Here is a 21,650-nt window from a genome sequence, read left to right on the forward strand (position 1 = left end):
TCCTGCTTTTACACCGGATGGCCAAGACGCACGGTTGACAACAATGAATGCGATGACATCATGACAAGAGTTGTCACGCTGAGAGAACAAGCGACAAATGGAAGGAATGAGAAGATAAAATGGTAAACAACAATTGAGTATTCTTCAAAAATAGCTCAGCTTTGGCCGAGACTTTATCGAGGGAGCGTGTGGTATCGAGAAGAGTTCAGGGAGTCTTGCGCGCTCGAAGCAGTCAGAGCAGAAGCTTTGCGAGCAGGATGAATGGCTGAGGGTATCTGTCACGGCTTAAAAGGGGGAATAGGGGTACGTCGCAGAGCTGATTCGCGCTGACCAGTTGTCACTAGTAGTATTCGAGTTCGAGCTGATTGATCGATACAGATAGAGTCAGAATCCAGAACAAGCGCAAGGGGAGGAAAGCGGCCACGTACAAAAAGGTAGGCGGTTCGTTCTGGATCGAGCAAGTTCAATCCGACTGGATTGAGGTGATCCCGGTTGACTTGTTCAATTCGCTGAACAAACTTGACCATTTCCTTTAGTCCTCGAAGGCCTCAGGATCAGTTTGAGGCTCTTCGGAGTGAGAACGGGCTCCTGCCTACCTTGTTGTAGTGTGATGACTTGACTAAAGGCGAGATCCAGAGGGTCAGCACGGCGAGCGTGTTGTCGAATATAGATCTCAGCGGGTCATGAGCCGAGACGAGAATCGCGTTGAGGTCATTCAAGATCTCTTGATAAATGGTTGGCGACACCTTGAAAAGTCCGAGATCAAGTCAAAATTCTGAATCTGGAATTCAACAGGTCGCATGGATCCGAACGGTAGAGTGAGGAGATGAAAAGCGCACTCGTCCTTCGAGTTCCCAGATCCACCCCGAGAAGAATTGGACCGTGTTCGTGGCCGAGCTGTAGTCGCGTTCGATCCGAATCACTTCCCGCGGAACTGTCTGCCCGATCGTACCCTCGGGTCTCGACCCAAACACTGATCTGCTCGCGTGGGATGAGCTTGACGAAGAAGCGGTAGCGGGGCGAGCGGGCAGGGGAAGAGGTTGGGGGGCCGGAGGATAACTCGTTGTCGCGTCTGGGGACGAGAAGCACTTTTAGTCCCTCGAGGGTGTTTGGGAAGCGACAGCAGCAAATACTTTTCACCTCGGAGGACTTCTTCATCTGCGTCAGGTGCGCTTGAACCCGGAACAAAGTCGGTTGCGAGCTGGCGCAGTTGGTCGAACTCGGTCGGAACCGGTTTTCGTTTGATCGAGTAGACCGAGCTTGTTGACGATTGTCTTGACGATGTCCTCAGGTGCGGCCGTGGTTCACTCTGGTCTGGTGTCGACGTGGTCGCAAGTGGGGAGGCCATACCCGAAGTCGAATCACCCCTGTCACCCTTTTGATACCGCTTCTTGGCGCGTTCTCCACGTCTAGAGACCCGATTGGCACGCACCCGTGGCTGTCGAATGTCTATGTCGTCTGAAAGAGAGTCGCAAGTCGCGTCGTGATGAGAGCGTGTCTTGGATCGCAACACGAAAAACGTCAAACTTTCCACTGCTTCTACCTTTCCCCCTCGGTTCCCCAATCTCGACGTTCCCCGAAACCTCGTCACATACAGCACCATGTCAAACCCGTCTGCGCGAGAACAACAATCTGCCGAGAAGCTCGAAGTTCCCGTCTTGCCGCCTTCTTCAAGTCGTTTCGTCCTACCACCCCCTCCCTCCGACCTCCTGAACCGCCTGCAAGCGTTCCTACCCCAAATCAAACAAGCGAACGAACAATTATCGGGCGAAACAGGGGAACCGAGTGAGGAAGCGGTCGTGATGGAAGAGATCAGTAGCGATTCCGACTCGGATTCCGATTCGACCGATTCCGACTCGGATTCGAGTAGTGAGGAGGACGAGGACGAGCAAAAGGAAGAGGAGGGACCGAGCGAACCACCGAGTACGATGGACAGGTTGATGAGCATCAGCCAACCCACGACGGGCTCGACCGCCACGACGAAGAAGACCAAGATTCTCGTTCAGGAAGAGTCATGAGTAGGGCAGGGGTTGAGACCAGAGCGCGAGAAGGATTAGAGGAGGACTCTTGCCAACTCTGATGCGGCGCTCGAGTTTGCCAGAGGTTCGTTGCATGCTATCTCGGTCAAGAAAGGGAACAACCAGACTGATCTGAGGAATTCAACAGCACATGTCAAAACACTCGAACGGGTTACAATCATATTTGCGACATTCGCCTTTCTTCAGTTCCGACTTTGCTGTACGACCACGGAAGGCACAAAGAAAGCTAGGATTGCGGGTGGTGTTGACAACTACAAGGATAACACGACAAACCGTGCTGAAAGGATCTAGTAAGGATAGGAAAGATAAACGGGTCCCACGGCCGAGGAATGGGGCAACGAAAACAATAGAAAAAGGCGGATAACAGGAACGCGCAGGATGCGGTTCACGACGAAAGTTTGACTGCCCCGCAATCCCGACACGTCCAGAACATGGTTTCCATCCACCTCTCGCACCTGGGGCACACCCATCCATCCTCGCGTTCGGCTCTCGGATCCTTGACGACGATCTCCTTTTCGGTGCCGGTGACCGACCTCAGAATCTTCTTGACAACTTTTCCCGCGCTTCCGTCACCTTGGTCTTTCGTAGTGGCAGGGAGAGGCCGAAGGGCAAGACAGATTGAGCAGGCCAGGTGAAGCGAGGAAGGGTTCATGTAGGTACACGTCGAGCATTGCCAACCTCGTGCCTCGGCAGCTTCATTGCTTCGTGTCGAGAGAGCTCGTTTCTTTGTTCGAGCCGGCGAACGAGAGCAAGACGTAGTCGCGTTTGTCGAGGTAGAAGAACAAGGAGTTTCCGAGACGATGATCAGATCTGGAGAATTATCACGGCTGTTAATGGAAGGACCGTCTGCCTCTTGCTTCACCGCGCCCTTCTCCGTTGTCGCATGGTTATCGCTCAGGCGTTCTGGAACGTACACGTCCTCGATATCAGAATCGTCTTCCTCGAACGTCAGGTCGATCATGTTGAACCGTTTCGAATCCTTGTCGGCTGCTTCAATCGCCTGTTGCACATCTCGAGGCAGATCGCTCTGGATCGACCCTCCTTCGCCTTTCGATCCTCCCGGTTCCTCTTGCAGGTTCCCTGTACCTTCTCTTCCTCCACATCCTTTCTTGGCTCGAAGTCGCTTCTCGGCAGCCTGTATTCATGCAAGGGGTTTTTAACGACAAGTCATTCTCGAAGAAGGAATACGAGAAACACTGACGTCAGCAAGAATCTGTCCCCTTCGTCTTCCATCCAGGCCGGTGTTCGTCTTTGATCCTCCCAACACTCCTCCAGTCCCAAGTACCCTTCGGATCCGATCTTGGTCCTCGATCCTCTTGAGAGCTTTCTCTCTCGCGGATCTCAATCCACTCTCACTCATTGGATCCGTGCCGACTCCTACCCGTTGTCCGGTTCCGGCAAACGAGGAAGTGTACCCTTTTAAATGGAACGAGTCGTACTCGTTCCATAGCTTGTCGAGTGTTTGATCGAAAATCTCATCGTGAGGTCTTTAGGGTTAGCGAAAGCATGAAACGAGTTCCTTCTCTCTATCAGTCTTGTGGTCCGTTCAGTGAGAGGGGAGTGAAGAGCTGACCCTCTGACGTTGTGAGTAAGCTCGTGAAGCATCGTCCCGATTAACGAATTTTCGAGGGGCAAGAACGAATATGGATCTTCCTGGGGTCTCAACCTCAAACAGATCTTTTGCCCTCGATTCACGTTGATACCTTTTTCCGATTCTCGAGATTTGTCAGTCTTGTGTGCGCTGGAACAGGTAGGAGAACGGGGTCGTGGGAGGAGAGGAAGGTTACCGAGCAAGTTGGGGTTGGTTGGAAAGAATTCTGACAGGATTGGGAGATTCCAACCGTGTGCTACCATGATAGGTTTGACGCGCTGAAAGGTATAAAGTGATTTGAGTGCACATAGGGTCGAATAGGTCCATCCCGAACCGTAGATGAGGCGGTGCAGCAAGTTGATAGATCATGCGATAGAATCCAGTTCAGCTTGTTGTGCCGATTGAACAGCAATGAAACTTGCGTACGGTATGGATCGTCTTGAGCAACTGTAACGCCTTGTCCGAATCTGGCTGCGATTTGAGAACCGTCATCTCGTCCACTTCCCCCGCTGGCCCTCTTGCCCGTGATCGACCGGAGCCCCCTCCTCGAGGCATCTGAGGTTGGGCAAGCCGATCTTGCTGCGGGGTTCAGGAGGGGATGGCTGGGATGGAGATGAGAACACAGCGATGATGGTGTTTGGTCTCGATCCTCTAGAGTGAAAGCTCTTCGAGTGTTGTTCAATCGGCGTCGTAGTCGAACAATAATACTGACTCGAGTGTCAATGTTGCAGATCTGGTGTCGATGCAGGTCACTTTAAAACCCCAAGATTCCGGTAAGAGGTCAATTGTGCTCTCGTTTTGACATCTCTCAAAATCATTTTTTCTTGTTTTTCTGGATCCCACAATTCCGGGACACAGTTTGGCACGGGATGGAATGACCGGAACTATGCGGAACTGGGTTGTTTGCCTTTTCTAAATCACCCTACACAAACCTTGTGACTGCCACCTTTGAGCGCTTTCCTGATACTCAACACGGTACTCAACACCATGACTCCGATCCCAAACACTGCACACACCCACGCTGCGAGTCTCTGAGGTGCTTGTTGAGTTCCGTGACCTGACAATTTGAGGAAACAGGCCGCAGCTGCGAATTGTCGAATGGCATCGAGATCAGTTTGCTTTTTTTCCTCCTAATTAAGAACTGAGACCTACGGAACAGGTACGCGAGAGCAGTTGCAGAGAACCCTCCTGCGAGCTCGAGGATCAATCCGAGATCACATGTGATCAATGACACTGTTCAGAACGAAAGGGGCAAAGCTTTTAGTACCAATCGACAAACTCGCCCCTCGAGACGAGTCATGCAACACGAATGCTTACCTATCAGGGCACTGAACACGAGAGCGCTCGTGATGAGGACGTGTCTTCGTTTGTTGAACTCTTTCTCGTCCGGCCAGAAATACGTTTCAGCCACTTCCCGGCACACAAACGCTTCCAATGGCAACGTTGCAAACATGTTGCATCCAAACTGTTGACGAAGAACGAGATCACCGATATCAGTGTTCCAGTCAAAGGGCTTCAAGTGATACAGGATAGTTGGGAAATACTGACGCAAGCCCGAGCGACGTTGATCAACCAATCGTCTTCGGCAAAGTTGTTGAGGATGTTGCCCTGAGTACGATCGGTAAAGACGAGGAACCCTGAAGTCGACATGCACAAACAGGCGACGACCGACAGGATCGTCGAGACATGCGTAACTTGGGCGAATCGATCCAGCGTCGGAGTTCTCAAAGACCCGTAGATCAACAGCGAGTTGTGGTGACACTGTAGTCGGCGGTATCTCTTGTCAGCACTCATCCGCAAGATCCTTCGCAATTAGGCAGCGCGCAGCACTGACAACAAAGGCAAACGAGATGACTCCGATCGCTTCGAAAAATCCAGCTTCAAGCACCGTCCACCGCATGTTTGGATCGCCTTTGAGGCTGTCGGCGACTCCAGGTCCTCTTACCGCGACACTGATCACGATGACGACCATGCTGTCGAATTCTATCCATCTCAGCTCGTAAATCGCAAAAAGGCGCAGAACGTGCAAAATTGTGAGCTGACCTGACGAGGGCGAGCGCACTCGCATGCGACAGCTTCTCGATATCCCGATACAGCGAAAGCGGGTACGAGATGCCGACCGTCAACAAGAACGTGACCACCTGGCGCGAAACGAGAAACTTGATGAATCCATTCGCGTTCTCGCCCGTAACCGACTGCAGGACGCGAGGAATCGTGTCGCCCAAAATGACGCAAAACGCGCACATTCCCTAACCCATAAGAGCAGGTGAGTTGCGTAAGGGCAGAAATCCGAGAAGACAGCGCGTTCCACATACTCCAAAGGCGAATGCAAACTGGAAGAACGAACAAGCCGCTCGACCCTTCTTGCCAAAACCTATCCAACATCAAGCGAGTTAGTCAAACCAATTCTGAACAGGTAGAAAAGACGTTGCGAGCCAAGCGTAGAGTTTCGAGAACAACGTACAACTGTCCATGATATCGATATAACTCCGCCGTCCACTCATCTTGGCGTTCAAAACGATTAATCGAATGGTCCAATCTGTCACGACCCCCAAAACTAGGAGCAGGATGATTCCACTCAAGAGTCCCGCCTCTCTCAGCGCGTATGGAAGACCTGTGCATTTTGCAAAAAGTCGAGTGAAATCTGTCAGTCTTTCCAGTCGCTCAGAGTATGCAAGAGAGACAGGTAGAAGAACTGTACCGATGATGCCTGCCCCTAGAATCGAATTGCTCATGTTGGCAATCCCTGCCCATACCCCACCTCCTCGGGTCAACCAGTCTGGAGGTTCATGATTCTCTGCATCCCGTTCCAACGCTTTCAGCCGACGATCTTCTCCTCGCAAATCGAGGCTCCCTCGTTTGGCACGAGGGTGATCCAACAATCCTTCCATCAGAGGTGCCGAATCGTAATCCTCTTCCAAATCATCGGGATCTTGATCGAATTCAGTCTCTCTCGAACTCAAGTTCGATGCGAGAGGTTTAGGAGGGTAGTAAGAACCTTCATCGTCGTTGTCCAATCGGAACTTTGAACTTGACGCGATCCGAGTCGACGACGAACCCTGGACAACACCGTCATCGACATCTTCGTCGTACTGGTACAACGGTACTCCCGAGGTTGGATCCGAATCCGAGTAGGGTTTCGAGGTGGTCCCAAAGGGTAGGACGGGTTGAGGAGATGTAGGTGGAGGCGAGATCGAAGTGCTGCTGGGTTCCGGCGACGACGCGGGTTGACCAGGTTCTGAATCGAGGTTGAACCGGACGTGAGGCCTCGGTATTGGTGCGAGCAAATCGTGCGACTCTGGCATCACGAGGGACGCCTGAAGGTTTCGCGTGTCGAACGTCGGTTGCAAACACCTGGCCCCGAGTCGACACGCGTCTCGTGTCGAATTCGACAGGGGAACCCGTCGCTCAATTTTCTTTCGACTCTCACATGCCAGCCATACGTACGATCTAGCATGTTGACAGCTTCTAGGATATGGTCCAAGCGCGAAAAGAGTAGGCTCCCCGTTATCTAGTATTCGAAATTAACCCTGCGGATCGCGAATCCCCTCTTTCTCCTGCCAACATGGCCGTCCCCTTTGTCACATGTATCATGATGCAAAGGATTTCGTTCATATTCGTCAGACCACCTCGGTGTAATTTCTGGGCAACAGGCCTTCCGCTCCACTCGAATTTCGACATCTGAGCCAATCCTCTCCAACTACCGAACGACGAGCGAATCAAATGAGCGATCTTCAACATAGTACGACAACCTCTTCATGTAGAGTGAAAAAAAGAAATGGGAACTCACTCTTTTCGATCACTACGAGTTGTTCACCTTCGACGACGGGCAGATCTTCCGGTTCGGTTCCTTCGTAATCGTACAATGCCTTGACAGTCTCGTTCGCCGATGATGCTGATGGCGGCGGTGGAGGTGGAGCAGCTCCTCGTTTCGGGGGAGGTGCATGCGAGATCGTGCCGGGTGCGGTTGCAGGTTTGACGTACAACGGTCCCGTGTACTTGTTCTTGTCTTGTTCAGCTTTCGACAAGGCCCCTTTCGAACTGAACAAAGCTTTCGTAAACTGTCATGTTTTGGAGAGAAAAGACAAAAGAGTGTCAGGACTCTGTGCTCGTTCTGATGGAGAAGGAAAGAGTCTGTTTTCTACGTTTTTGCCTGAAGAAGTATCTCCTACTCCCGCCATACCTATCGTACGCTCGAATTTCAGCCATGTTGAGCAGTAAGAGCGAGACTTTCACGAAGGACACTCACTCTTGCCCGATTGCAATCCGGTCGGTTTCGCCGGACCTGTCGCATTCGTGTTGGACTGTTGCATCGCGATTCCAGTTCGTGCAGCAGCGGCAACATGGGGTGCGAGTCGTTCGTGATGTTTCGCACCAAAGCCCGCGAGCGAGTTGGCTGCGTTTTGCGAGAGTCCAGTCTGACGCAGAGCCGAAGAAGTGACGGTCGTGTTGCGCAAGGCTGCTCCAGCTGCTGCCGTTTGCAACCGAGACGAGAGGGACTCTTGTGGTACTACTGATGCAGAAACTGGAGGAGGAGCGGAAGCTGTTGGCGTAGAAGACGACGCGGGTGGACCAAGTGGGGCAAGTTGTCGCCGAGGTTGAACAGCGACGGTTGCTGCAGGAATGGGCGGTGGACGCTGAAAGTACTCTTCCAGCAGACTCGTGAACGCCGCTTGCTCTGTCGGCGATTCGAGCACGCGACTCCACATGGTTGAAGAGAGAGAGAGAGAGAGAAGGAGAAGAAGAGGGGTAGAGATCGTCATCTCTCTCTACACTTTGATCCTCACCACGACGTCGTCGCGATCACTGCGATGGTACAGCGCTCGACCGCCTCGCCGAAACGGTCGAGTTCGTCCGAACGCGACAGCTCGCTCACCCGTCATTCAGTTCGACCTTCTTTGTCAAACCTCGACGAGGAATCCATCCTCGAGTCACCTGGACCAACAAACGCGACGACGAAGCCTCCCAATTTCCGGTTCGACTCCGACACGGAAGCGGAAGAATCGGATGGACTGTTGAGCTCGTCGCACTCGTCGGCCCATTTCAAAGTCACGAGAGGAAGGCGTCCGAAACGAAAACATACACTCAGCATGAGTTCGAAGCGCAACTATGGCACGATCGACGACCACCTCGATTCACCCCGCGCGTTGATAGGCGAGAACGGTCACGATGGCGAAGGTCGCCCGTTGCAGCGCCAAGAGTCCGTCCTCAAGGTTCGTCCCTTTACTCTCCCCATCCCTTGCCCGAAGTTTCCGAGCTCACCCGTCTCGGTCTATCGCCTCCAAGGTTGCAGGGCTCATTGATGACCGTGCGGGCGAGTTTGAACGGTTTCGGGTTCCACAAGACCAGCTCAAAACCATGTCGAAAGGTCTGCGCAAGTTCTATGAAGCTCAGAACGAAATCCTCGATGGGTTTCAAGAGGTCGACGAGATCCTCGACAACGCGAGAGCGAAAGCCGCGACGGGTGAACTGACTCCACTCATTACCGTTCGTCTTCTCGTCACTGCTCTAGCCGTCTCCCTCCCCGTGCCGCCTTTAGTGCCCTGATTGAAAGACACGCACAGACGAATGCCTCGGCGAAAGAAGAATCGATGGCTGCATCCGTCAACTTTGCCATCAACCTCAACTTTGTCGTCAACGTCGTCCTCCTCGTCGCCAAGATCGCCGTCGTGTTCATCTCGCACTCAATGTCGCTCATTGCGAGCACCGTGGATTCGGCGATGGACTTCTTGAGTACGCTCATCATCTTTGGCACGTCGAAATACATCGAGCACAAAGACTGGAAATCGAAATACATCTATCCGTAAGGGTTTCCACAATCCTTTTCTTTCATTTTCTGTCTTTCTCTACTCGAGCTCAAAGAGGATCGTTTTCGATTTGCAGGACGGGCAAGAGTCGGATGGAACCTCTAGGAGTACTCGTGTTCTCGGTCTTTATGATCTCGTCGTTCTTGCAAGTCTTTATCGAATCGGTACAACGCATTCTCGACAAAGACCTCGTCGAGCAATCCCTCAGTCCGATCGCACTTGGAGTCATGGGTGCCACCATCGTCATTAAAGGTGAGGAACCATTTTTTGTGAAGGAGTCAATCGGAATCTCTTTACTCAGCTGAAACAGTGCCTGCGACTCAGGTATGGTCTGGCTCGCATGTCGAGCGATCAAGACGACTGCCGTGGAAGCGCTGCAACAGGACGCCGAGACGGATTGCATCTTCAACGTGTTCTCGATCCTGTTCCCGTTCGTGGGTACCCTCGTACATTTCCGATACCTTGATGCAATCGGAGGTGCCGTCCTGTCCCTGTACAGTGAGTCTCTCTTTCCTTCTTTTCCTGATCATGAACTAAAAGAAAACTCAAAGCTTTCTTTTCTTGCAGTCATGATCAATTGGACCAAAACGTTACTCGAAAACGTTCGCAAGTTGACTGGAAGGCGAGCACCTCCTCAAGAACATCAAGTGAGCTACACATTTTCGAAGCCTTTTGTTCCGAAAACCCCGATTAGCGGCAGCTAATGCAACTTTGTGATCCTATCAGCGCATCGCATACCTCTTGACTCGATTCTCTCCACTCGTCACGGCCGTACAACACTTGTCAATCTATCACGCTGGAGACGCCTACGTCGTCGAAGTCGACATTGTCTTACCGCCAACGTGCAGTTTGACCGAAGCTCACAATTTAGGAGAAGCTGCTCAGTACAGTCTCGAACAGTTGAGCAACATTGAACGGGCGTTTGTACACGTCGATGTCAGTGTCAACGAACTGAGTGGACATCTCGAACGATGAGCAGCAAAAGATTCCTTGTTCCACTCTCTCCTTCATCTTTCAATTCTCCTTTTTCGTTGGTTATGAACGTGTTTTTTTCTGTATCTGTAGTGCAGTAGTTTTTGTCCTTGCCATCCGTCCGTTTACTTTCTATAGAATCATTTTCGTCACTTCCCGCTCTTTCTTGGCATCGTTTCCGAGGGGTTTTTTTCTTCTGGGTTCTAATACAACAACAGTCGAGTCGATACGGCCCCTAATTCCTGAATCTAAAACATGGGGGTTCAGCTCGAGATCTGTACAACGATGAATCGCAACGTCTTTTGCACCCACCTTGTTTGAATCAATCGATCGGTTCAAACTGTGAATCTTCGTGATCGATGCCTGATGAAGGTTGTTTCCGAGTTCGAACATTATCAGGCATTTGCGCCACAAAGAACCTCCCTTGATGTCTCTTGGCCAATTTCCACAATTCGAACTGATCGTATCGCTCGTCACTCGTCGGTGCGTTTGAAGAACTTTCAAAGAGGTCGATTGGAATTGATTTCGCTCTCACTCGAGCATCGATCGATTGTCCAGGTTCCAAACCCAATGAAGAGGTGTCGACGGATCGAACGGTTTCGACAATTTGAACGAGTTCGGAGAGTCCTTCGAGGTGTTTCGAGTCTTCATAGTCTTTGACAATCGTTCCAGAAGAAGAAGGGGGGAGTAACGCTGACAATCGATGCAGTTTGTCGAGAGTTTCGTTGGTCAATGGAGATGGGACGGTTGGGAGAAGCGAAGAGAGGGTGTAGGGAGACGACAGTGGAAGGCACAGGTCATCGACTTCGATTTGAGGCGCGCGAGAGTAGCAACGCGAGTATCTTCCAATCTGGACCGGAGTGAGTTGCGTTCGTATCCGGTGCATCATGTTGAGGTGATGAGAGGGTCGAGGATGTTTCATCATCATCATCGTCGACAGACTTGGAATCTCCTGCTCTGATCCCCCACACACCCTATCTCCCGCTCGCAAGTCTCGTATACCATGTCAAGACCTGTTGTAGGAACTCCTCTAGGTGAGTCTCATTCCCTCTCTTGCCAATCACTCGTATCGGTTCTAGGTTGACTGAATAACGTCGTGTCCCTCAACTCGGTACCTCTCCTCTCTACCTCTCTCAGCTGGATGCTGTACCATCTTGTCCGTGTTTGGTGCCGTCTTCCTCGCTCTTCTAGGCCTGTGTTTCCAACGCGAGGTGAATACGGTTCCGTTCCTCTTCCCTCGCGACGCGTTCCCGGCTTGCTGAGAATCTTTTCATGCTCGGTAAACAGGTCGAAGTGTTGACAGGGTCTACAAAATCTCCTCATGATCCTGCCGCAGTCGCCAAGAATTGTTATATCGCGTAACGCTTACCCCCTCATCCTTACCCCCTCCAAACCCCCACTATCGAGACGATGATCGCGTACTCATCTTCATGATCGTGCTTCTTTCTCAGTGCTCTCGTCTATGTCGCATTCATCGTATTCTGTTCCTGTCAAGTCAGTCCAATTTCAGCTTGCCCATTACCCAAACAGTAATACATTCTAATCCCTCTGTTCATCCTCTCTCTCTCTGTTTCCCTTCAACAGGTCGGAGTGAATCGAAGATACAGTCGAGGAGCGGTGAGGATCTGAAATCGAGAACAGAATGTCCCGGTTCTTTTCCTCTCAAGTGTCGATTCTTTATGCTGTATTTCCCTTCCTTGGCTCCTTCTTTGTTCGTTCACTTGTTTTTCTACATTTCTTTTCCCTCGATGCAATTCTGTAAACTCTTCTTTCTCTCAAAGTGCATGTAACGACGTGCCTCAAGTTGTTTGGTTATTTCTCGTGGATTGCACAGAGTCGACATACAACATTACGAAACAAGCGGGCGTCAAGCGTGAGCAACCAGATCTCCCCGGTTTACTTCTTCTTCCTCTTGGTGGTGGTATAGTATTTGCTCGGCACTGCTCGCGTCTAGAAAACAAGAAACGTACGTTTCAAGGGGGGTCATTAATTCGCGAGACCTGCCAAAAAAAACTGGGAGAGGTTCACGACTGACTCTGGTGATGGCGCCACCGTACAGACTTGACGCCTCGCGAGCACTCTCGCTTTCGTCCACAGCGCCTCGCCTCGATCGCTTGTTCGTGGACTTGTCGGTTTCGGGTCTTGCAGGCTCGGACATCAGAGCATCAGAAACGTCGGTGGAATCACTTGCGCGCTTGCGGTTCTTCTTGACGATCACTGAAGGGCGCGAATCTATCGAGGCATCAGAAACGTCAGCTTCCTCGTACTCTCAGAACAAAGACAGCTTGGGCTTTGTCCGTCTTCTCATGGGTGCACGTCGTCTCGTCTTTACCTTTGCTCAAACCTGGACTCTCGACTCCTGCTTCCTCGGTAGCGACCTGGGCGACGGTCTCGACCGGGCTGAGACTCGAAGTGTCTGTAAGATTTGCAGCGAAATTTTCTGCAGCGAAATTTTCTGCCTGGGAAGTGCAAAAGCCGTTTCAGAATAGTTCCAATGGGGAACAAATACCTGACTTCGGATAGAAGTGCTCACGACGGAAACACCTTCGGGGGGCGAAGATCGACAAGCGGTAATAGCTTGTTTGTCGATTCCTCCACTCGTACTCCCATTCGAGGACGAGTTCGGGTTCAAGACTGGTCTCCTACGCTCGGTCGCCAAGTCGTTCTGAGCTTTGTTGAGCTTGCGAGTCTTTTCTTGGAGCAGGGTTTCTGTCTTCTTGAGCTTGTTCTGTCGAGCGCGACAAGTCAATCTTCATCGTATCATCCGTGTCGAGCGCAGAGAATAGCGTACCTGCATTTCCATCTTGTCGATCGCGGCTTGGTCTTCCCAAAGCTCTCGGAAACGCTTGACTTGAGACGCCGCATACTCCGTCTTTTCCCTCTCGGCAGTCGCTTGGCAATCTTCGAGTTCTTGTTCGAGTTTTTGAATCCTTTCATTGTCCGACAGAGCTGCTTCGAGCTCAGAAAGACTGGTAGTTTGTGCGGATTGAGCGAAACGTGATTCCGAAAGCTGAGCGCAAAGATCGGCGATCCGGCTCTGTAGCCCAGAGTTGGTCACCTGTGCAGCTGTAAGTGAAGTATCGAGCTGGGAGACCTTCGCGGAGAGTTCGTCTTTCTCGATTCGGAGAAGTTCGAGCTGGATGGACAGAGTTTGTGAGCATCCTTGTACGACCATTGTGCCCGGACATGATCAGCTTACCTGCTGCCCGGTTCTCGATTTGGCAGTGACGGCTGCAGCCTGCCCAACCTCGAGTTCTTCGTTCGCTTTCTGAAGCTGTACATTCGCGAGGCGGAAGGTTTCAAGCTCGGTTGTCAGGGCATCTGCCGTAGCGAGTCGTCCCTGCAACTCGTTGATCTCGGCCTTGTAGCATTGAGCTTCCGTTTCTTTCTCCGACACTCTGTTCTCAAACGTCAGAGACGTGTGAACGAGAACTGGGAAAAGGAGGACGTGCTTGAGATGAAGGTGTTCGAGCTGATCGCGAGCTTGACGCAGGCTAGTCTGGGAAGCTTGATGGCTTTCCTTCGCCGAATCAATCGAAACCTCAACGTTCTTCTGCGAGCTTTCGAGCTGTTGCTGAGTATGCTTCAACTCATTCCTGCATATCACGCGAGTATTAGTCGCGTCTCTCGTGAATCCTAGGAGCAATCGAGCACACTCAAGAGCCGGGAGCCTGTCAGCACGGGCCTGGACCGATTCGAGCTGCTTCGAGAGATCCGAGATTTCCTCTCGGGAAGCGGCTGAAAGCTTGTTGAGCTCTGCCTCGTGCCTGCAAATGCATTCCATCATTAGCTACAGGCATATGCCCAAGAGGGATCCAGTACGTACGCAGTCGTTGTTTGCTCTAGTGTCCTTTGTAAGAGACTGGTCGTAGATGAACAAGTTTAGCAGCATCCGTGTATTCAAGTAGAAAGGAGAAGCACGCTTGACCTGAGCTCGTCTTCCTTGGCTGCGAGCTTGCCGATCAGATCCCTCGTTTCGCTTCGTGCGTGGTCTTCTCCCTTTCGTGCGTCCATCAGGAGGGCCGACCACTTGGAATCGAATTCTGCAAGCTTTGTTCCTTGTTCGCGTTCCCTCTCTCTCGCGGCGATCAAAGATTCATCCAACCGATCACCCAATCGCTTCCTCTCGCCGGCCAAAGCAGAGCGTGCAGATTCGAGATCCGAGGAGCAAGTGCCGAGACGCACGTCGAGGAGTTGACGTTGTGATTCAAGCGCAGCGATCGAGTCGCGAGCTTCGAGGATTTGCCCAGTTTTCGTTTCGAGGTCTTCTCTGAGGAGCTTGATCACCTCGTCTCCTGGTAGAAGATACAGAAGCACTTCAGCGAGACCTAATCCAGGAGACGAGCAGTCGAGCGATAGGCGAACGATTGGACAGCTGCCCTTGCAGCTCTTTCAAAACGACGATCCTAGCCTCCTCGTTCTTCTCGAGCTGGGATCGTACTGTCGCGTCGAGCTCTGCGCCGATCCGAGGTGGTTGGCACAATTAGTCGTCGCAATTGCCGTGTTTGAGAACTGACCTGCTTTCAGACCGTCCAGTTCTTGTTTGATGTGGGCGAGATCTTCTCTCGACTGGGATTTTTCGGAGGTCATACGATCCATGAAAGCTGCCCTCATGTCGTCTGACGTACGCACAAGAGTCTGATTCGCTTCGTTCACGCTGCACGTCCGACAGATCGTACTGTTCAGTTCTCCGTGGATCGACGGGGGAGAGAGGGAAGAGTACGCTCACTTGGCAAGGGCTGCGCGCGCGCGAGTAAGCAGTTCCTTCTTGGAATTGTCTCGAGCTTGGAGCATCCTCTCGCTCTCCGACCTTGAATCGGCGAGTTGTCGTTCCAAGTGCTGAATAGTGTTGCTCTGGGAAAGACAAGACTGGTAATCGAGATCTATGCAGAGCAGGTTCGGAAGAAACGTACCTTGACCTTGAGCTCGCTCAGCATGTCACCAATGAAGCCGTACGTTTCCTTCGCGTCGTTCTCGAATCGTAGAATGGAGGCTTCAGTCTTGCGCTTCTTGACGCCTGTAGAGGCAAGGTTCCCACGAGGGTCAAGTGCGGATGTCGGTCTGGCTGCCAACGCTACAGGAGCAGGACAAGGCTGAGCATTTTGGATTTGAGTTTCGTCGAATCGGATTCGTTTGTTCAGGTTCGACTTGTTCTCCTCGACTGAATTTTGTAGTGATGGCGCGTTGTCAGGCAAAGGAGAAGAGCGTTCGTTGCGATCGTTCGAGGTAGAAGCTGCTGCGAAGGAGGCAGTTGCACCTGAGCTCATCTCTAGATGATGTGCCGGAGTTGCACGGCTCGTCGGGCTTCTGGTGTTCCCTGTGTACGCCGGCGCTACTCGAATTGGTGCAGGAGGCAGATTTGGACTCCTGGTGTTCCCGAGCCGGAAATGAGAGAGATCGAGCCGAGACTTCTCAGCGACAGGATGTGCCACATTGTCGCTGCGCTTCGCGAAGGTAGAGCGGCCAGCACCAGCTATCCTTACTGAGCTGACGAAATTGTCAATTTCTTCTTTGGGTGTAGTACCGTCCGAGCTTGTGGAGGCTCGAGGTTCGGGGATGGTTCGAGGGCGGCCTGAATCGATCGCGAGAGATGCTATTGCATTCTCGCTCGGTTCATCTCGAGTATCGTGTGGCATACTGTCTTCTCGCTCGATGGAAGGTACTCGAGAAAGGTGAGGAGCGAACGAGCTCGCAGGACGGAACAGAGGTGCTTTCGGTTGTCCTCCGAGACTGCCTGGAGGACGTGATTTCGCTAGCGGAGCCCATTTGAACTTGGACGCGACATCCACGCGAGGCGCGAGTTCTGAGATTGTGCCGTCGAACCTAGAAGTCGAGAGGAGCGAGTGGGAGGATCCTTCAGTTGAGCGCTCGGCAGACATTCCTGCCTGCGCGGCGCTTCGAAAGAGCGAGCAGAGATGATTGAATTGGATCGAGCGAGATGAGGTACCGGATAAGTGACAGGAGAAGAGAAGAGAAGAGACAACGAGCTTGCTTTCGGCCTGGTCAAATCGCCGTCGGGGATCTCTTCCATTGCGCGCGTATAAGAGCGAGGACTATGTTTTTATCTGATTGGCTTCCGTTCCGGCCGGTTCCCGTTCTGCCGCATCCAAGCTGGCTCAATCCCTGCTGTTTCCCCTTGTCTAGCTCGTCTGGGGGGTCTTGAGCAGGGTAGGCGAGCCCGTATCGACTCCTGACAATGTCGAAGTACAGATCCGCACCTCAGTCAGGAGGCACTTTGTTTGGATCCAGAGGTCGATAGGCGTTCATGGCTGCTGCGACCGGTTCATCTGATCGTCTCGTGTTGCGTGAACGCGACAGTCCGGAATGGAATGATGTCGTCCTCAAGATTAAGCCTGTACATGCATGATTGCAGGTTTAGTGTCCAAAGCTGGATCTGCTGCGGCAGAACTAGGATAGATTGCGAGACTAACGGTTTCGGCGCAAAGACCTTGATCCCTCTCACATGCGTGTCCTTGCCGTTCATGTGGTTCGAGACGATCGCGATTTGCACCAAGTGGGCGCGGATCGGTTGTCTGTAGAATGTAGCATGTTAGCGGACATCCTTTGCTGAGATGCCTCGAGAGCCGCGAGCTAACCCTTCATCCGGACTTCCTGGTGACCCCATCAGCGACAGAGGTTGCCAGCCTTTCGCTTGCTGTAGTTCGATCCATTTGACCTCGTGCAGGTCCCCATGGAACGTCCCAGCTCGAAGGGACAATTTATGCGGCGTGTAGGAATCGTCGACGCTAATGTCGACATAGATCCATACTTCCTGTATCGGTCCGATAAATGTCAGTCATCCGACTACAATGGCGCAACAGTGCTAGAGTTGGTCTTACAGAGATCGATTGCTTCTTGTCAAATTGAATGTTTATCAGGTGGGGTTGCGATCCTTCACTCCTGCGTTACGCACCAGCGGTTCAGCACAATAGCGCAGATGGCTAGGCGAGAGGACTTACTGCCAGAAGGTTTCGATGTCATCATCGCGGAGGTGTTCAACCCCGTAACCGGGTTTCGCGCTCGACACCGCCCAAGATGCACGAGAACCGATGTCTTCGAGTGTGCTAGCATCTGCTGGAAGCAATAAACATCAATACAGTACCTTGTGATAGCGGCAAGAGACTCGCCTGGCTCGTTCATACTAGCAATGATGAAAGTTGGATGAAAGAGGAGGTGAGCCCAAGTTCAGGTCTCTACCACTGCATTGCTATCTCAGCTCAGCAGGATGTTTGTCAGAAGGCTAGCAGCAAGCTGTCCTGCCTGCACGCCCCGAGCAGCTATCGCTGCAGCTCGCCCTGCCTCGACTTCCGCCGCGTCTTCGTCTCGACCTTCTTCGATTCCTCATCCAGTGATTGACCTGACCGATGTCCTCGATACACCCGAAGACGTCAAGGCGAACCTCCAGCAGCGCAAGTTTCCTCTCGAGCCGAGTATGGTCGACGAACTGCGGGAGATGGAAATCAAGGCAATCGGTTTGCGCAAGGAACTTCAAGCTGCGCGGGAACGCAGAAACATAGTTTCAAAGGCACCTAAAGGGGATCTCGAAGCGCGCAAGGAAGGAGCCGAAGTCAAGAAATTGTTGAAGGACCTCGAGCCTCGGCTGAGCGCGCTCGACAAGACGATTCAAGCCTATGCTCTCCAATTGCCCAACTCGTCCCATCCCCACGTTCCTGTTGGAAGCGAAGACTACGCAAAAGTCGTCGCGACCTTTGGTCCTGCCATCCCGAATCCCCCTCCCGCTGCACAACCTGAACTCGACCACCTTCAGCTTTCCGGTCCTTCGAACCTCGCTTGGACCGACTTCCCTTCATCGTCTCTCACGACCGGATCCTCGTGGCCGTTGCTCACGAACGAAGCGGCGCTGCTCGAACTCGCGTTGACCAACTATTCCATGTCGATCGCCCTCTCGCACGGATTCACTCCAGTCCTGACGCCAGACGTGGTGCGCTCCGACGTTTCGGAACGCTGTGGATTCCGACCTCGAGACGGCGACGCGCAACAAACCTACTTCTTGTCGGACGGCGAATCCGTTTCGAACCTGTGCCTCGCGGGAACGGCCGAGATTCCACTCGTCGCCATGTCGGCAGCTCAAACGTTCCGTCAAGAGCAGTTGCCGCTCAAGTACGTCGCGCTGGGACGAGCGTTTCGGGCTGAAGCCGGTGCTCGAGGAGCCGACAGTCGCGGTCTGTACCGAGTGCACCAATTCAGCAAAGTCGAGATGGTGATTGTTTGCGCCGAAGACGAGAGCGACAGACTGTTGAACGAGTTGCGCAAGATTCAAGAGGAGATCCTTGGCGGGTTGGGCTTGTCGTTGCGGTGAGCAAATCTCAATCGTAGCAAAAAAGATGGCGAGCTGATGTTCGCTCTTCCTAGGGTTCTCGACATGCCGACGGAAGAACTCGGTGCGTCCGCACATCGCAAGTACGACATTGAAGCATGGATGCCTGGTCGAGGCAAATGGGGCGAGGTGAGTCATGATTTTTCCGAGTCGACCGCGCTCGTGACCAGGTCCGACCACCGCATGCTCAGCTTTCTCCCTTTGTCTCTACGCTCTGCACTTTTTTGATTCTCTCGACAGCTCTCTTCCGCTTCAAACTGTACCGACTATCAATCTCGGCGCCTCGGGATTCGATATCGGCCGACAACCCGATCGCCGACGGCTCGCCCGCCGCTCGAAACGCTCGACCTTCCGACGCCCGCAGCGCTCGAAGCGACTGCGAACTATCCTTCGCGATTCGCTCAACCTGGTCAAGGAGCTCCCAAACTCGCATACGCACACACGCTGAACGGTACGGCAGCCGCAATCCCGCGGTTGATCGTCGCCCTGCTGGAGAACGGAGCCGTGCTCGATCAGGACACGGGCCGCGTGCTCAGAGTGAACCTGCCTCGAGTTCTTCAACCCTACTGGTTAGGTACAGCGAGCTCGAAAATAGAATGGCAGTAGTATCATACATAGTGCGAAACAAAAATCAGAACCGTGTGTGAAACCCTGCGAGCCCGGAAGAAGCGGCCGGCGGCGGACCAAATGAACTGAAACCAAAATCGAGTCAGTCGGACAGCGGGGGCTCCCGTGCACGCGTTTCGCCTCGCGCTCTTCTCCCTCTTGCACCCCCCTCTCTCTCGAGTATCGTCCCAGGAGCGTACATTCTATCTCGGAAGCAGGTAGAAGCACGTCTCGACCTCACCCGGCCCTTGCCCTCTCGACTTCCGCCTGCAAGTCGACCCCTGAGCAAGCCTTGCTTATCTCGCCCCGACTTCTCCTCTCAGCTCTCCCGTCAGCTGTAGCCCGCCTTGTTGGCCGCCTTCAGCTTCGACCGCCTCTCCTCGACCCTCCAGGTCGCCAGCGATTAACTCTTACCTTACGTGAGTCGAGTCGAGTCGAGACGCTGCGCTCGCGTTTCCCACGCGGTGCTAATCCCGGTGCATATACTCGCCTTGTTCCCGCGACAGCTCCTTCCTCTCCACCCACGACCCTCATGTCGTTCATTCAGAACTTCCCTCCCTCGGTCACCATGACTCGTCAAGCCAAGCGATGCTGGACCCAACGCGCCGTCCCGTCGAATTTCTCACAGGCCCCCAACCTCTCGAGGCTGACGGCGCCTGTGGCTCTGCCCACCTCGGCTTAAGCACCTCGAACCACTCTTCAGACGCTGCAGCTAGTCAGGAATCCGAGCACCCCTCGACCGACGAGCTCCTCCACTTCCTCGACTCGCTCACGTCTGCGTCAACCTCCACTGTCACCGGTCCCACGTCTCCGTCGCTCTCGGCTCAACACACTCCCGTCCCTTCTGTGCAGCAGTATCCTCCGGCTTCAATCGAGCAAGAGGCGCTTGCCTCGCTTTACGACTCAGCTTCCTCTCTCCTCACCGATATTAGTCTTCATCAACAAAACGCGCCTGCTCAGGCCAAGCCCCAGCATCTGAACCCGTCTTTCACGACTAACGCGAAAGCTTTTGATGCTGGTGCGTTTCTGCTTTCGTCTTGCTGTGATCGCGCTCACGTCGCTGAAACTGACGCTCGGACCGATGCGTTTAGGCGATATCGCTATGCCGTTCGATCTGTCCCTGCCCGTGTTCGACACCATCGCATACCCGATGCTGTCCATGTCCGCGGGTCAGCCTCTCATCGCCGACACCACTCCTCACTTCGACCCGGTCGCGTTTGACGCAACCCTCGACTCTCCCCTCGACCTGTCGTCGTCCCAGTCCCAGGACACGAGTCCCTGGTCCGACGTCCTCGCTTCGCCCATGTTCAGTCTTCCGAGCAGTGCTCCCACCAGTGGTCGCGTGCCCGAGACTCCCTTGCCGCCGCTCGAGCCTTCCTTCGCCATGTCGGAAGCCGCGGCGGCACTCCCGCTCTTCCCTCCGCTCCCGACCCCTCCCGTCGCCGCGGCGACAGCGCTCCGTCCTCTCCCTCCTCTTCCCGTACGCCCTACTGCGGCCCCACTCCAGCAAGGTTCACCGGTCATCTCGATGTCGTCGTCATCCTCTCTCGACACATCGTCTCTCCCGACTCCTCGCTCGAGCGAGTCCTGCAAGCGTCCCGAACCCAACGGATTCCGTACCACGATCCCCCTCTTGGGTCTCGAAGCGCCGATCCAGACTCGCAACCCAGTCCTCGCATCTTCGACCTCGCGCAAACGCAAGACTGCCGGTGCCGAGAAAGCACTCGCCAAACGTGCTCGTGCTACCGAACCGTCTCAAACTCCCCGAGACGCTTCACCGTCGCTCATGGTTGCTGAACCTGCGAACCCGGACGAACTCCCGGCTGACATTGTCGCCGCGATCGAACGCAAACGGTTGCAGAACACGATGAGTGCACGCAAGAGTCGAGCGAGGAAACAGGCAAAGTTGCAAGAGTTGGAAGACGAGAACAAACTGTTGATGGACGAGAACAAACTGTTGATGGACGAGAACGCGAAACTTCGGGCTCAACTTGAAGCGGTCCTCTCGGGAAGGGTTCTCCCTCAACCTTTCTAAACGGTTTCTTCTCCTCTCGCTCTTTCTCTCTCGCCTCTTTCGTTTTCGTTTTTTCGAATCGTTCATGGTGCCAGTCGGGGTTCTCTTCTTTCTTTTGGTGTTTCCTCATGAAGTCTCATAAAGAGCCTTGTACGTTTTCGAAATGATCAAATACGTATCTGTGCGTTTGTGCCGTATCCCAGCAAGGAACAAGGTCGAGAGAGCCGGTGGTTTACCATGAAGAATACATAGAAACAGAGATTTCAGCGGACAAAGCCGCAGA

The 21,650-nt window shown here is 53.3% G+C and overlaps 10 protein-coding genes across 10 annotated transcripts; 4 read left to right on the forward strand and 6 right to left on the reverse strand.

Annotated features, from left to right (window-relative positions):
- Positions 1-340: 340 nt before the first annotated feature.
- Positions 341-1,348, reverse strand: JCM15063_005894 (ERF4 family protein; the record flags this gene model as incomplete). Its single annotated transcript, XM_076676650.1, has 5 exons — positions 341-361; positions 429-530; positions 597-746; positions 840-1,072; positions 1,141-1,348. 5 exons carry the CDS (start codon positions 1,346-1,348, stop codon positions 341-343), a joined length of 714 nt encoding a protein of 237 aa, XP_076536109.1.
- A 253-nt stretch (positions 1,349-1,601) lies between these two features.
- On the forward strand, positions 1,602-2,018 carry JCM15063_005895 (uncharacterized protein; the record flags this gene model as incomplete). Its single annotated transcript, XM_076676651.1, has 1 exon — positions 1,602-2,018. The coding sequence occupies one exon, from the start codon at positions 1,602-1,604 to the stop codon at positions 2,016-2,018; it is 417 nt and encodes a 138-aa protein (XP_076536110.1).
- Positions 2,019-2,424: 406 nt separating this feature from the next.
- On the reverse strand, positions 2,425-4,185 carry JCM15063_005896 (uncharacterized protein; the record flags this gene model as incomplete). The annotated part of the gene is made up of 5 exons (XM_076676652.1): positions 2,425-3,174; positions 3,241-3,526; positions 3,613-3,742; positions 3,827-3,908; positions 4,057-4,185. The coding sequence occupies 5 exons, from the start codon at positions 4,183-4,185 to the stop codon at positions 2,425-2,427; spliced, it is 1,377 nt and encodes a 458-aa protein (XP_076536111.1).
- A 362-nt stretch (positions 4,186-4,547) lies between these two features.
- AVT2 (Avt2p) lies at positions 4,548-8,339 on the reverse strand (the record flags this gene model as incomplete). Its single annotated transcript, XM_076676653.1, has 12 exons — positions 4,548-4,714; positions 4,783-4,863; positions 4,948-5,095; positions 5,179-5,391; positions 5,465-5,603; positions 5,674-5,879; positions 5,946-6,004; positions 6,095-6,244; positions 6,332-6,928; positions 7,421-7,691; positions 7,803-7,813; positions 7,880-8,339. The coding sequence occupies 12 exons, from the start codon at positions 8,337-8,339 to the stop codon at positions 4,548-4,550; spliced, it is 2,502 nt and encodes an 833-aa protein (XP_076536112.1).
- A 102-nt stretch (positions 8,340-8,441) lies between these two features.
- Positions 8,442-10,412, forward strand: JCM15063_005898 (cation diffusion facilitator family transporter; the record flags this gene model as incomplete). Its single annotated transcript, XM_076676654.1, has 7 exons — positions 8,442-8,843; positions 8,917-9,117; positions 9,195-9,433; positions 9,514-9,689; positions 9,762-9,935; positions 10,005-10,084; positions 10,164-10,412. 7 exons carry the CDS (start codon positions 8,442-8,444, stop codon positions 10,410-10,412), a joined length of 1,521 nt encoding a protein of 506 aa, XP_076536113.1.
- Positions 10,413-10,731: 319 nt separating this feature from the next.
- JCM15063_005899 (uncharacterized protein) lies at positions 10,732-11,298 on the reverse strand (the record flags this gene model as incomplete). Its single annotated transcript, XM_076676655.1, has 1 exon — positions 10,732-11,298. The coding sequence occupies one exon, from the start codon at positions 11,296-11,298 to the stop codon at positions 10,732-10,734; it is 567 nt and encodes a 188-aa protein (XP_076536114.1).
- Positions 11,299-12,305: 1,007 nt separating this feature from the next.
- JCM15063_005900 (uncharacterized protein) lies at positions 12,306-15,676 on the reverse strand (the record flags this gene model as incomplete). The annotated part of the gene is made up of 11 exons (XM_076676656.1): positions 12,306-12,359; positions 12,445-12,641; positions 12,742-12,868; positions 12,943-13,137; positions 13,201-13,545; positions 13,609-14,005; positions 14,338-14,704; positions 14,775-14,864; positions 14,927-15,066; positions 15,139-15,263; positions 15,323-15,676. 11 exons carry the CDS (start codon positions 15,674-15,676, stop codon positions 12,306-12,308), a joined length of 2,391 nt encoding a protein of 796 aa, XP_076536115.1.
- A 1,016-nt stretch (positions 15,677-16,692) lies between these two features.
- DOC1 (anaphase promoting complex subunit DOC1) lies at positions 16,693-17,549 on the reverse strand (the record flags this gene model as incomplete). The annotated part of the gene is made up of 6 exons (XM_076676657.1): positions 16,693-16,762; positions 16,841-16,942; positions 17,006-17,181; positions 17,249-17,309; positions 17,369-17,473; positions 17,533-17,549. The coding sequence occupies 6 exons, from the start codon at positions 17,547-17,549 to the stop codon at positions 16,693-16,695; spliced, it is 531 nt and encodes a 176-aa protein (XP_076536116.1).
- An 85-nt stretch (positions 17,550-17,634) lies between these two features.
- Positions 17,635-19,353, forward strand: DIA4 (putative serine--tRNA ligase DIA4; the record flags this gene model as incomplete). Its single annotated transcript, XM_076676658.1, has 3 exons — positions 17,635-18,725; positions 18,783-18,876; positions 18,988-19,353. The coding sequence occupies 3 exons, from the start codon at positions 17,635-17,637 to the stop codon at positions 19,351-19,353; spliced, it is 1,551 nt and encodes a 516-aa protein (XP_076536117.1).
- A 588-nt stretch (positions 19,354-19,941) lies between these two features.
- On the forward strand, positions 19,942-21,388 carry JCM15063_005903 (bZIP transcription factor; the record flags this gene model as incomplete). The annotated part of the gene is made up of 2 exons (XM_076676659.1): positions 19,942-20,371; positions 20,445-21,388. 2 exons carry the CDS (start codon positions 19,942-19,944, stop codon positions 21,386-21,388), a joined length of 1,374 nt encoding a protein of 457 aa, XP_076536118.1.
- Between the last annotated feature and the right edge of the window lie 262 nt (positions 21,389-21,650).

Source organism: Sporobolomyces koalae, assembly GCF_050403365.1.
Source record: "Sporobolomyces koalae JCM15063 DNA, S_koalae_JCM15063T_v1_ctg5, whole genome shotgun sequence".
NCBI classification, from domain to species: domain Eukaryota; kingdom Fungi; phylum Basidiomycota; class Microbotryomycetes; order Sporidiobolales; family Sporidiobolaceae; genus Sporobolomyces; species Sporobolomyces koalae.